The sequence below is a fragment of the Pinus tabuliformis genome, chromosome Q, assembly GCF_031772625.1.
Source record: "Pinus tabuliformis cultivar Carrire ecotype Pingquan chromosome Q, CPIR1, whole genome shotgun sequence".
NCBI lineage: Eukaryota > Viridiplantae > Streptophyta > Pinopsida > Pinales > Pinaceae > Pinus > Pinus tabuliformis.
The window spans coordinates 91427947-91440390 of record NC_142296.1 but is presented as its reverse complement, the minus strand read 5'-3'; the positions used below and the strand labels follow the sequence as shown (position 1 = coordinate 91440390).

At 40.1% G+C, this 12444-nt stretch overlaps 1 protein-coding gene across 2 annotated transcripts in view; it reads left to right on the top strand.

Annotated features, from left to right (window-relative positions):
• Positions 1-12444, top strand: part of LOC149218395 (kinesin-like protein KIN-UB) — a 177341-nt gene that overhangs the window by 58378 nt on the left and 106519 nt on the right. For both annotated transcript variants that reach the window (XM_089383936.1, XM_089383935.1), the window contains exon 10: positions 145-288. In XM_089383936.1, the coding sequence (XP_089240062.1) occupies positions 145-288 (144 nt within the window). The remainder of the gene's footprint in view (positions 1-144; positions 289-12444) is intronic.

Below are 12444 nucleotides of genomic sequence, written 5' to 3'. Positions count from 1 at the left end.
TGTACAACTTATTTTATTGTGTTGCATTATATCTTGAGAGAATATGTAGCTTAGTCATCTGGGATATTTGTTGTCTATTATTTATTTTTTGTCATTGTGTATATTTGAAGACATTTGGACATGATACATTGTCTGCTATTGCAGAAAATGGCTGCAGAAAAATCAAGTTATCAGAAAGAGTACATTGATGCATTGCAGAAGCTTGAAGTTCGAGAGAAACATGTACAACAACAAAAAGCAGCGATGGAGGCTAAGCTGAAGGATAAAAGTGCAGATTCTTGGAAAGAGGTTAGCAGTATGGCTTCTTCCAGTGTTTCCTTTCATCTTGTGCTGTTTTTTATGTAGTATCGCTTTAATTTACTTTTCCAATTAGGAAAGTAACTTATAAATTGATATATCAGTATGGGAATTAATGACTATTTGCATCTGTCAAGATTCCATTAATATCCTGTGTTAGCTACTTAGTACTGATCAAATGCTGAGAGATTAAGAGCAGCAAATGTGAACGAACATGGCCATTCCAATCCCTTTAGGATTAAAGCACATTGTTCCAGTTGGACCAGTATTGTTTATACCCAAAAGAATAAGATGTCTGTGTCCATTTCTATCAGATGCATGTTGCTCCTCTTTTGGTTCAGGAATTTATAAAGCCTTGTTGCTTTAACATGAGGCAGAATCTGACTGTTTGTTCAGGATTTTTCCTTTGCTTTCCCAGAATAATTCATTCTTGAAATGGATTTTTACTTCTGTATAGCTCTGCCCTGCTTCAAGTACTTCATTAGCTCCATATCTGCTGTCCTGTTTGTAGGGGAATGTTTCCCAGGTGTTTCTCTTAGTTTCCCAGAAAATGTTTTTCTCTATTAATTGGATATTTTTGTTGGCGACGTTGTCATTGATGGCAAAGGGTGTTGCTGAGTGTGTGTTGCTTGTCAGATGTTGTGATGTACTGCTTGCATATGTTGTGATGTTAAAGGCTATGTGGTTGAGCTGGTTATGTTGCAGAGGTCAGTTGAAAGAGGTATGTTGCAGATATTGCAGAGGTCAGAGATGATGCAAGTGCATAAAGATGTTTTGATGTTCTCCAATTTTTTTGTCGTAGTTACATTAATTGGAAGTTCGCTTGACATTGGTTTATCCATGGTTTAGGCAATCATTAGATTTGGTTGATTTAAATATTTTAATATTATTTGGAAGTTCATTTGTTTTAATATTCAAACGTTGAAAGAATTTGGGAACAAATAGATGGAATATAAAGAGACAAGCTTTTCACTTCATATTCCTGCATGGAATACTAACAGTCAACAAGTCGTGTTTATAAAAATATGTGCTTTTGGAAGGCTGATAGATTAGAGAGTTGATTGAGTTGTGGTGAGACATAGTTTGTGAGTTACCTAGTACAAAGAGAAAGAGGAAGAGGAGCAGAGGTGATGCAGAAATAAGGAGAAGGAGCCAAAGATAAGCATTTGTAAAGAGAACAAAAACATAGTTCAGAACAGAGACAAAGACCAGGTAAACCAGCACATTGAATTTTTATGCATAAGGGGATTGTAGTCTCCTTTCAGATAGTAGCCTGGAAAAGAGCAAGTTGAAGCCTGTTGAAGTGGAAGTAGGAGCTTCCAAGCAAGTTGTAGCTTGCAGAACAAATAGGAGCCTCCTGTAGGTAGAAGCATGCAAAAAATTAATGTAAAAGACGGAGTAGGAGCTTCCGAGCAAGTTGTAGCTTTGCAAAAAAGAAAATGTTGGAGCCTCCAAAAGCTGATGTAATATCGGAAGCAGAAGCTTGTCTTTGCATCACAACAACAACAAATTCGTGGTTTTCTCCCTCTGTGGGCTTCCACTTATATCTGGTGTGCACGTGTGTTGATTTCGTGCGCTGATTTTTATGCCGTGGTTTACATTTTAAATGCTGTTTATATGTTAAATCTGCTGTTCATATGATGTACTGCTGGTCATTTAATAGTTCAGATAATCATCGAAAATAAAGTGAAAGTTAATAAATTGATCTCCATGAATGCACTATACTGATTCACCCCCCTCTCAGTATAGTCAAGTTTCCAACAATTTTTCTAGCTCATGTATTGGATCCTTTCCTCTTGGAGTGTCTTCTAGTGCTCCATGGCTCCCCTGAGCATGGGAGTGTCATGGGGAATGTTCCCTGCTATCCTTGGTATGTTGGGGATGGCGAAGGGTGTGGGTGGGAAGGTACCCTCTGTAAAGAGCACATTCCCACATATGGGCGAACCCAGGAGCACCCTAATACCAGTGTATACTCTTGGGTTCTCTTCCTTCCCAGAACATGCCTGGAGTGATTAAGAAACAAAATATGTAAGAAATAAACTTTTAAATGTTCTGCAAATCATAACTGTACCTAGAAATTTGAAATTGCAGAGCACTGGTAATGAGCTTTGCCACCTAACTAGTACACAGGGTTTAGTCCTTTCCAAGCATTGCTGATTTGGCTACTCAATAATGTACACCTAATGGCTTAATGAAAAATCAAGTCTTGGAATTGAATGAACTAAATAATCTAAACTTAGTATCCAAGTAATAGTAATTATTATATTTTTTTTGAAAGAAAAACTCGTAACTTAATACTGAAGGGAAAATTGATAATTTTGTACATGATTACGAAGGCCATATTGTCTGCAAAGGTTCTTCAGGACTACTCCTACCAGTTGAAAGCAAAAAAGCCTATGCAGATTTGTACAAAATGTGTATATATTCTAGCATGTTAAAAGTTCATAGAGAACATAGTATCCAGGGAATACAGGCCATGAAAGCAAAAAGCTATATGTACTTTGAAGAAGACAGCCTTCTAGAATTGAAAACAGAGAGATCCTAAGAAATGAAGAGCCTGGTATTTTGAGGGGAAACCCCTTCATCTGCGTGAGTATGCATCTCTAGAAGACATTAAGATGTGTTCCCTATTTTGATAAGCTGCCCGCAATCCTATCATGTTCTTTGTAAATATGCTTGAAATTGATATTTGAGAAACTTCTTTTTTGGAGATTAACCTGCTCTAGAACAGGCAAAAAAATAGATGATGTACTAAGCAGCTTTTGTTATGAATGTGAGGTAGATCACTAAACATTGAAACCCTAGACAGTTGAGATTGAGATACATGCAATACCACTATTATATTAAGAAAGAAACATCACTGTTACAATGGGATTCACCTCTCTTATATAAATATTTATAATCAAAAGATGATATTTAAGTCACTATGGTTTTTATTTATTTATTTTTATTTTTATTGAATTGAAAAAAATGAATATATATATATATATATATATATACTATGTCACATGGTTTGGGTTCGAATTCAAGTTCGGCAATGATTAAGTTCGATTCGAATTCGAGTTTTCCAATGAGGTTCGACATTAAATTTGACTATACATATTTTTCAACATATATATACATATATACGACATAAAATAATAAAATATCAAAATTAATCAATAAAGCTATATGAGTAAGAATTCTTATTAGTAAACATACATGAATAACTTAATCATAATAGCATCTAATTATCAATGGCATTAGTTAAATCAAAATGTCAACATACACCATAGTAGTTTGCAAATACAAAAAGGAATGGCCAAATTTTCAATCTCCAAAATTTAAAAGAAAAGAATATGTATAATGTCAAATACGTATAATCTCGGAAAAAATCACATAATTAAAACATAATCAGAATTTAAACATACAAATTACAATAGAACTATATCTCAAAATCATGGAGAACTCACGAGCTACAAATCACTACCACAATTCACTTCATGCTCCGAGCGGCGAGAACAAGCAACATCTAGAAATTGAATTGAGGAAATTGTAGAGAATACACCACGTAGTGGCAACACTGAGCACAATAGAGCGAGTACACTCAGACTGAGTTTGGCTTGTGAAAATATATTGACAGGCATGGTAAATAAAGCCAAACCAGTGGCCAGCGCAGGAAACTAATGGGCGGGAAGTGGAATAAGAGAAAACCGTGTGTTGCCCTTGTTTCTTCTCTTAAACCTTAAAACAACTAACAAAAGCTGCTTGAAATTTAAACTCGAACCCCAATTTTTTTTGTTTGTTTGTTTAATTATAAAATTTGTCTTTAGGTTCGTTTTTAGGTTTGCCTTCAGGTTTGAATTCATTGAGGTTTGAATTCTTTGAGGTTCGAATTTGAGGTTTGACCATTAGGTTCGCCAAACTTGAACGAATTTGAAATTTTTTTTTGGGTTTGCCGAATTTTGAACCTTAGGGTTCAAATTCAGCGAACCCTGTGATATATATATATATAATTTTGTCAATGTTTGCTGATTTTACCAATATTTTCCCGATTTTTACAACTTTTTGCTTTTATAGACCCTCTGCTGATTTTATCTCGATGCTGATGTTAGCAACAATGGATATAATACAACTTATCATTGCCCCACTTGATTGACTCCCTTGAAGGTTGTCTTTGGACAAAAGCCCCATTAGTACTATCCTACTTACTATTGGGTTAATGGCTTACATATTGGAGCTTTCTAGTCACTCTAAAATCTATCTAATCTTTCATGTCTCTTGCATGAAAAAAGTGATCGGCTCTAATTTCCATATTCAAACTTGCCTTTCAAAAGTGGGTAAAGAAAGTTCCGCTTGGTTGTAGCCAATGGCCATCCTCCATAGAGGAGACCAATTTTTCAACCAACACACTGTACAAGAGGTCTTGATATAGTGGAAGGTTACACAGTCCAAGGATGCCACAAAGGAACCTTCAAAGATCCTATAGCAATTCCCTCATCTCCAACTTTGAGGACTGTTATCGCAAAATCGAGTAGCCAAGTGCGAAGCCTCAGTAGGCACTCTAGGTCAAGGGAAACGATAAGATCAATAACCATTGTCACCTTAGTGGTTGTTCCCTTGCTGTTTTGTGCATGGACGTTATCCGCACAAGGGAGGCTTTGTTAGAAAATCAGAAAGGCATAAATATTTTCTTATATAGATAATTACTTGTGATTCTTTTATCTTTATGTTCTTCTTTATCTTTTAATTCGTCAAGCAATTACCAAAACAATAACACAAGGACAACAAATGTAGGCGGGCTACCAGGGCAAAATCCCTATCTAGGGGAAAACCCAATCAATAATCCTTCCTTCAATAGTTTCTCGAGATAATCCAAGACTCTTGACCTAGACAAAGACTTCCTCCACACCAAGTCAACTCTCAATCCTTCTTGCAGATGGTAATCCTTCAAAACCAACTTCGACCTAGTAGCATCAACATGCAGTAGCAACTTTGACCAAGTAGCAACAACAACAACAACTTCGACTAGACTAGGAAAGCTTCGATCCCTTGATATACCTCAAAAGGGAGAGAGAGATGGCCCAAAATTTCGATCTTGGTGTCTTGTATCTTCCTCCAGAAATTCGCACTCCTTTTCAGCTTCCTTCCAACTCTAGGGGAAAACCCAATCAATAATCCTTCCTTCAGTAGTTTCTCGAGATAATCCAAGACTCTTGACCTAGACAAAGACTTCCTCCACACCAAGTCAACTCTCAATCCTTCTTGCAGATCGTAATCCTTCAAAAACAATTTCGACCTAGTAGCATCAACATGCAGTAGCAACTTCGACCAAGTAGCAACAACAACAACAACTTCTACTAGACTAGGAAAGCTTCGATCCCTTGATATACCTCAAAAGTGAGAGAGAGATGGCCCAAAATTTCGATCTTGGTGTCTTGTATCTTCCTCCAGAAATTCGCACTCCTTTTCAGCTTCCTTCCAACTCTTTTCCAATTTCGCACTACCCAGCTTCCAGCTTCAGCATAACGAACTATGTGAGAGAAAATGAATTGCTTCAAATGAATTCGAATTGCCTTGTATATATAGCCTTCCTATTAAAATTGGAAACTAGGGCCAAACTCCATGTGGGTCATCTCATTTATGGCTGCTGATATTTTTCCTAGATTCCTCTTGTTGAGAGGTGTAGGATTGATCTAAAGATCATCCGATTCCGACAAGTATTTATGGAGATATGAATTTATTTGTATTTACTTGACAAATTGTCAAGGTCGGCCAGTAGTTAAATGTGTGGCAGACATGCCCAGTGAATCATATAAATACAAGTGAGGTTGATTCATTTTCTCATCATCTCATGTCACTCATCTCTTCTCTCTCTCTCCTTAGCTTTGGGTTACACAAGGAGCAACTCACATGTGGGAAGGAGGAGGACGCAGAAGCTGCTGAAGGTCTCTTTGACTAGCGTTGACCAACCGTTGATCTTAGAAGAGTGCAGTTTTGGTGTCGTTGCTTCTTCTAGGCAGGCCGCATTTTTTGGCACGAAAAGCAAGGCAATCTGACCTCAGGTTTGATGAGCGTTGACTGCCCTAGTTTGGGGAAGCAGGTTGACTTTAGTGAACTGCAGTTTGACTGTGTATTTGGGGCTGTTTAAGGGCTGATTCTTCAGGCTGTTCGAAGACTAGTTGACCGGGAAATTGACCAAGCATATTGGAGGTCAATTTCATCTCGTTTGACTAAGTTTGACTTTGCTGATTTAGGGTTTGCTTCTGCTGATATAAAATTACAGAATTCTAATTTTGTACTATTTCTCTCCGCTGAACTATTGAAGATAAAAGAAGATTTGATCAAAGGGTTTCCCCGCATTGGCGTTTGTCCTTGGCTAGCCGCCACATCTTGTGTCTCTTGTCTTCGCTTGTTTTCTGTCGATCGTTTAATGTTCTATCTGCACTTTACTTAATGTATATGTGATTGCTAATTAGTGGTTAATAAGAAGAAAAGAAGTAAACTGCTCTAAGCATAGAACATACCATAACATAACATGGTATCAGAGCTGAGGTGAAGACAAAGCCCAAGCAAGAGCAAGAGCAAGAGCAACCATCGAAGGTTGGCAAGGCTATCCTAAAAACTACATTGGCTCGTCAACACTCTTCCCTGTCGAAGACAAGTTCCGTGAGAAGTCTGACTGTCATGGATGGAAGATGTCTCTCGATCTGACTTTAGAAGATTAGGAAGTGTTGGACCATTTGTTGCGCCTCCATCAAATGAATCCGCTACTGCCAGAAGCAAGTGGACCAAGGGAGAAGTCAAAGCAAAGAAGATCATCCGGAACTCTATTGACAAGCGCCTGATGGCCTATGTTTCCGAGCTGACCACCTCCAAGGAAATCTACGATCGACTGGTGAGTTTATATAAAGTTCATGATGCAAATCAAGTTTTGTTCCTTAGAAATAAGCTTAAGGAAATTAAGAAGGGAAAAGATGAGAGTATGCAAGCATATTTCTCAAGGATCACCGAGATCAAGAATGATCTCCTATCTATCGGAGGAGTAGTTCCTGACAGGGAAATGGCTATCACAACTCTTGGTGGATTGCCACCTGAATGGTATATATTCAGGACTATTTTTCTCAACAATAATGTCATCCCAAGATTTGAGGAATTGATGGCTAGATGTATTCAAGAAGAAACAAGGATGGAAGAGCAAGAAATGCCCGCACTTCCTCTGCCTTTTCTTCTCATGCTAAAAGAAGAAACAATTTTGGGGCTAAATCCAAAGGAAAGGTTGGACCGAAGGGTGGAAGAAAAGGACGATGTTACAATTGCAACAAAATGGGCCACTATGCAAGGGAGTGCCCTGATAAGAGGGACTCACACCATGACGATGATTAAAATCACTCTCAAGGCAATCAAAGGAATGGCAGGTCCAATGGCAGAGGTAAAAGAAATGCCGGAAGTCAAGGAAGAGGAAGCCCTTCAAGAAGTCAAGAAACTCCAGGTATGAATCTAATGTTGTTAACACTAAGCAAGATGAATATTGTCTACTAGCGGCCCTCTCTACTACTGCTCGCTCGGACTTGCTGGGAAATTGGCTTATTGATAGTGGTGCCTCAAGGCACTTCACTGGTTACAAAGAAGCTCTCTTTAATTTGATAGAGAAGGAGACCAACCTGGAAATTGTTCTTGGGGACAATGCAAAATATCCCGTAAAAGGCGTAGGGAATGTCACTCTTAAATTGAATCAAGGTAATACAATTCATTTGCAAGAAGTCCTATATGTACCTGACCTAAAAAAGAACCTGGTGTCCGTTTCAGCAATGGAAGATAAAGGCTACAAGGTGACCTTCATCGATGACAAGGTATGTGTATGGAAAAAGAATTTTAAAGAAGCTTTCACTCTTGGGTTTCGAGTCGATTCATTATATCAGGTCGGAGGAAGTTCATTGGGTGTCATGTCTTGTGACACATCACTTCAGTCCGAACTATGGCATTGAAGGTTTGCTCACCTTCATTATAAAGCTCTACCCAATGCAAGACAAATGGTGACAGGGATGCCCGAGTTCCTAGTAGAGCAAGAAGGTGTATGTCCTGGATGTGTCGAAGGGAAACTCAAAAGGGGACCATTCCCCTCAAGCCAAAGCAAGACCTCCGATATATTGCAGTTGGTTCACTCAGACATATCTGGTATGATGCCTGTGAACTCCTTGGGAGGATATTTATATTACCTCACTTTTACAGATGACTATTCTTGCAAGACTTGGATATACTTCTTGAAAAAGAAGGATGAAGTGTTCACTTGGTTTCGTCACTTCAAAGTGTTGATTGAGAATCAATCCGAAAAGAAAATCAAGATCTTAAGAACTAATAATGGGACTGAGTATGAATCCAATGAGTTCCATGACTTTTGCAAAGAGACTGGCATTAAGAGGGAGACTACAACACCATATACTCTCGAGTAGAACAGTGTGGCGAAAAGGAAGAATCGTACGATTGTGGAAGTTGTTCGTGCTATGCTCCATGATCAAAGACTTCTGAAGTTTCTATGGGCTGAAGCTGCGAATATCGCCGTATATGTGCAAAACCGACGCCCTCACCAAGCATTGGGTTCCAAGACTCCTGAAGAGATGTTCACTGGTAAGAAACCTGACATATCTCATTTTAGAATTTTTGGAAGTCCTATATATTTTTATGTGCCGAAGGAGAAAAGGAATAAATTGGGTGCATCTGGAAAGAAAGCAATCTTCATGGGCTATAGTGAAAATACTAAGGGCTATAGAATTTATGTGGCTGGTCAAAGGGAAATCGAGATTAGCCATGATGTCACCTTTGACGAAGATATGGCTCTTAGCAAAGTTGAAAATCTTCCTACTCAAAGGGGATCTAAAGAAGCTGACACCAGGGAACCGAAGGAAAAGGAAGATGAGACGATGCCCGATGTGGAAGAACTTATGGATCCTATTGATCCCCCTCTGCAAGAGCCTTCCTCTTTTAGGAAGAGGCCTTCATGGCTTAGGGGGACACTGGATGATGCTGAAGGACACATTGCATCCAGAGGGACTTTCTGGGAAAGTAAGAAGCCGACCAGGTATTAGGGATACTTGACCATCATGAGCACGATCATCCAAAATGAGCCTTCATCATTTGCAGAAGCTGTCAAGCATCAAGTATGGAAGGATGCTATGACTGAGGAATATGAGTCCATCATGAAAAACGATGTCTGGGATGTGGTACCCAGACCCCAGGACAAAGCAGTTGTCACTTTGAAATGGCTTTACAAGATAAAGCATGCAGTGGTGGAAGTGTTGAAAAGTATAAGGCTCGTTTTGTCGCTCGTGGCTTTTCTCAGAAGGAAGGTATAGACTATGACGAGATATTTGCATCTGTTGCTCGATATACCACCATCCGCTCGATCATAGCCCTTGCTGCTTTGCAAGGATGGAACCTACATCATATGGATGTCAAGACCGCATTCTTGCATGGTTCGATCAAAGTGGAAGTCTATGTGGAACAACCCAAAGAATTTGAGATTCATGATCAGGAATCTCACATGTGCAGGTTGAAGAATGCCGTCTATGGGCTGAAGCAGGCGCCTCGAGCTTGAGAGGATTGATAGCTACCTGATGACGCTGGGATTCACTAGGAGTGAAGCCGACCCTAACCTTTACTTTAAGGTTGAAGATGACATACCTCTCATACTGGTGTTGTACATTGACGACTTCTTTCTAATAGGTGTAGACCCTCTCATTCTCAAATGTAAGAGGGAGTTGGCTTCCGAGTTCAAAATGAAAGACCTAGGAGTGATGCACTATTTCCTAGGACTGGAAGTCTGGCAGAAACCAGGGGAGATTTTCCTATCTCAAGGAAAATATGTGGTGAAAATATTGGAGAGATTCGGTATGGTGGACTGCAAGCCCGTGACTACCCCGTTGGAGCTTGACTTCAAGAAGTTAACCGGTAGTGCTGCTGGACTTGTTTTACGAAATGCTACTGAGTATCGTCAACTTGTCGGAGCATTGGTATTCTTGGTGAACTCTCGTTCGGATATATGCTTTGCAATCAACACGTTGAGTCAACTTATGGTTGAGCCTCACCACACACATTGGATTGGTGCCAAGAATCTATTGAGATATCTTCGTGGCATAATCACTCATGGGTTGAGATACACTGTTGGAGATGTGAGACTACTTGGATATACCGATGCTGCTTGGGCATGCAGTGTGGTGGACCGAAAGAGCACTTCCGGGTGCTGTTTCTCTTTGGGATCTGCCTCGATATCCTGGATGAGGAGGAAGCAGAAATCGGTGGCTTTGAGCACCGTCGAGGTAGAGTACATTGCTGCTAGTATGGCCTCTTGTGAGGCGATCTGGTTACAGAAGCTCTTCAGTGAGCTGTTTGGATTCACATTGGATACTACCATGATCCTGTGTGACAACCAGAGTGGGATTCGTTATCAGAGAATCCCGTATTTCATGATCGCTTCAAGCACATCGATATCAGGTACCACTATATCCGGGATATGGTATAGCGGGGAGCAATAAGGCTCCAACATATCGGTACAGATGAACAGGTCGTCGACATTTTAACGAAGCCCCTGGGATAGGTCAAATTCTTGACTTTCCGAGAACGACTTGGTGTTGTTGAGAGACCCTCTTATGAGGGTCGTGTATGATGCATATATTGAGCTTTGGGAGATCCAAGGGGGCGCAGGGTACTTCTTGGAGCGACATGCGACCACAGGGTGACTCACCATCCCCTGGTGGTCTGCTATGTACAGGGTGAAAGATTCAACCTTCCCCTGTGACACCCCATGGCGACTGTGGGACAAGATGATTAGTTCTCCTGTGGGCTAGGATGATTAGTTCTCATGTGGCGACTGTTGGACAGGATGATTCGTTCTCCTATGGACAGGATGATTAGTTTTCCTGTCGAGGCATCCTACCCATGCAGTCTGGGACTCATGGGAAGTACCACTCATCTGATCAATGAGTAGGGAAATGGGGTTAGGGACCATTAGTAGTACTATAGATGGGCGGATCGTTGTATCTACTGTACACCCTATGCTAAGATGACCTCCATTGATCTGGGATCAATGATACTGCTCTGGGATCAGTGAGAGTGGTTGACACACTCTGAGACTAACTTCGGGTCAGTGGAGGATGGTATGATACATCCTCGATCATCTCTTCTTCTTCATAGTTCAGCACAGCAGAGCCAAGCAGTGCAAGGCAGTGCATTTGATGGCTGGGACAGTACCGACGATCAGACGAATTAGCAGATGGAGGGAGTGTTAAAATTGGCATCTAGGGCCAAACTCCATGTGGGTCATCTCATTTATGGTAGCTGATTTTTTTCCTAGATTCCTCGTGTCAAGAGGTGTAGGATTGATCTAAAGATCATCCGATTTCTACAAGTATTTATGGAGATATGAATTTATTTGTATTTACTTCAAATTGTCAAGGTCGACTAGCAGTTAAATGTGTGGCACACATGCCCAGTGAATCATATAAATACAAGTGAGGTTGATTCATTTTCTCATCATCTCATCTCACTCATTTCTTCTCTCTCTCTCCTTGGCTTTGGGTTACACAAGGAGCAGCTCAAACGTGGGAAGGAGGACGCAGAAGCTGTTGAAGGTCTCTTTGGCACGAAAATCGAGGCAATCCGACCTCAGTTTTGACTAGTGTTGACTGCCCTAGTTTGGGGCAGCAGGTTGACTTCAGTCAACTGCAGTTTGACTGTGTATTTGGGGTTGTTCTTCAGGCTGTTCGAAGACTAGTTGACTAGGAAATTGACCAAGCATATTGGAGGTCAATTTCATCTCGTTTGACTAAGTTTGAGTTTGCTGATTTTGGGGTTTGCTGCTGCTGATATAAAATTACAGAATTATGATTTTGTACTATTTCTCTCTGCTGAACTATTGAAGATAAAAGAAGATTTGATCAAAGGGTTTCCTCGCATTGGGGTTTGTCCCTGGCTAGCCACCACTTCTTGTGTCTCTTGTCTTGGCTTGATTTCTGTCAATTGTTTAATGTTCTATCTGCACTTGACTTAATGTATATGTGATTGCTAATTAGTGGTTAATAAGAAGAAAAGAAGTAAACTGCTCTAAGCATAGAACATACCATAACTTAACACTTCCAGTGAGGTTGAATTACCCTTCTTGAGGCCGACTTG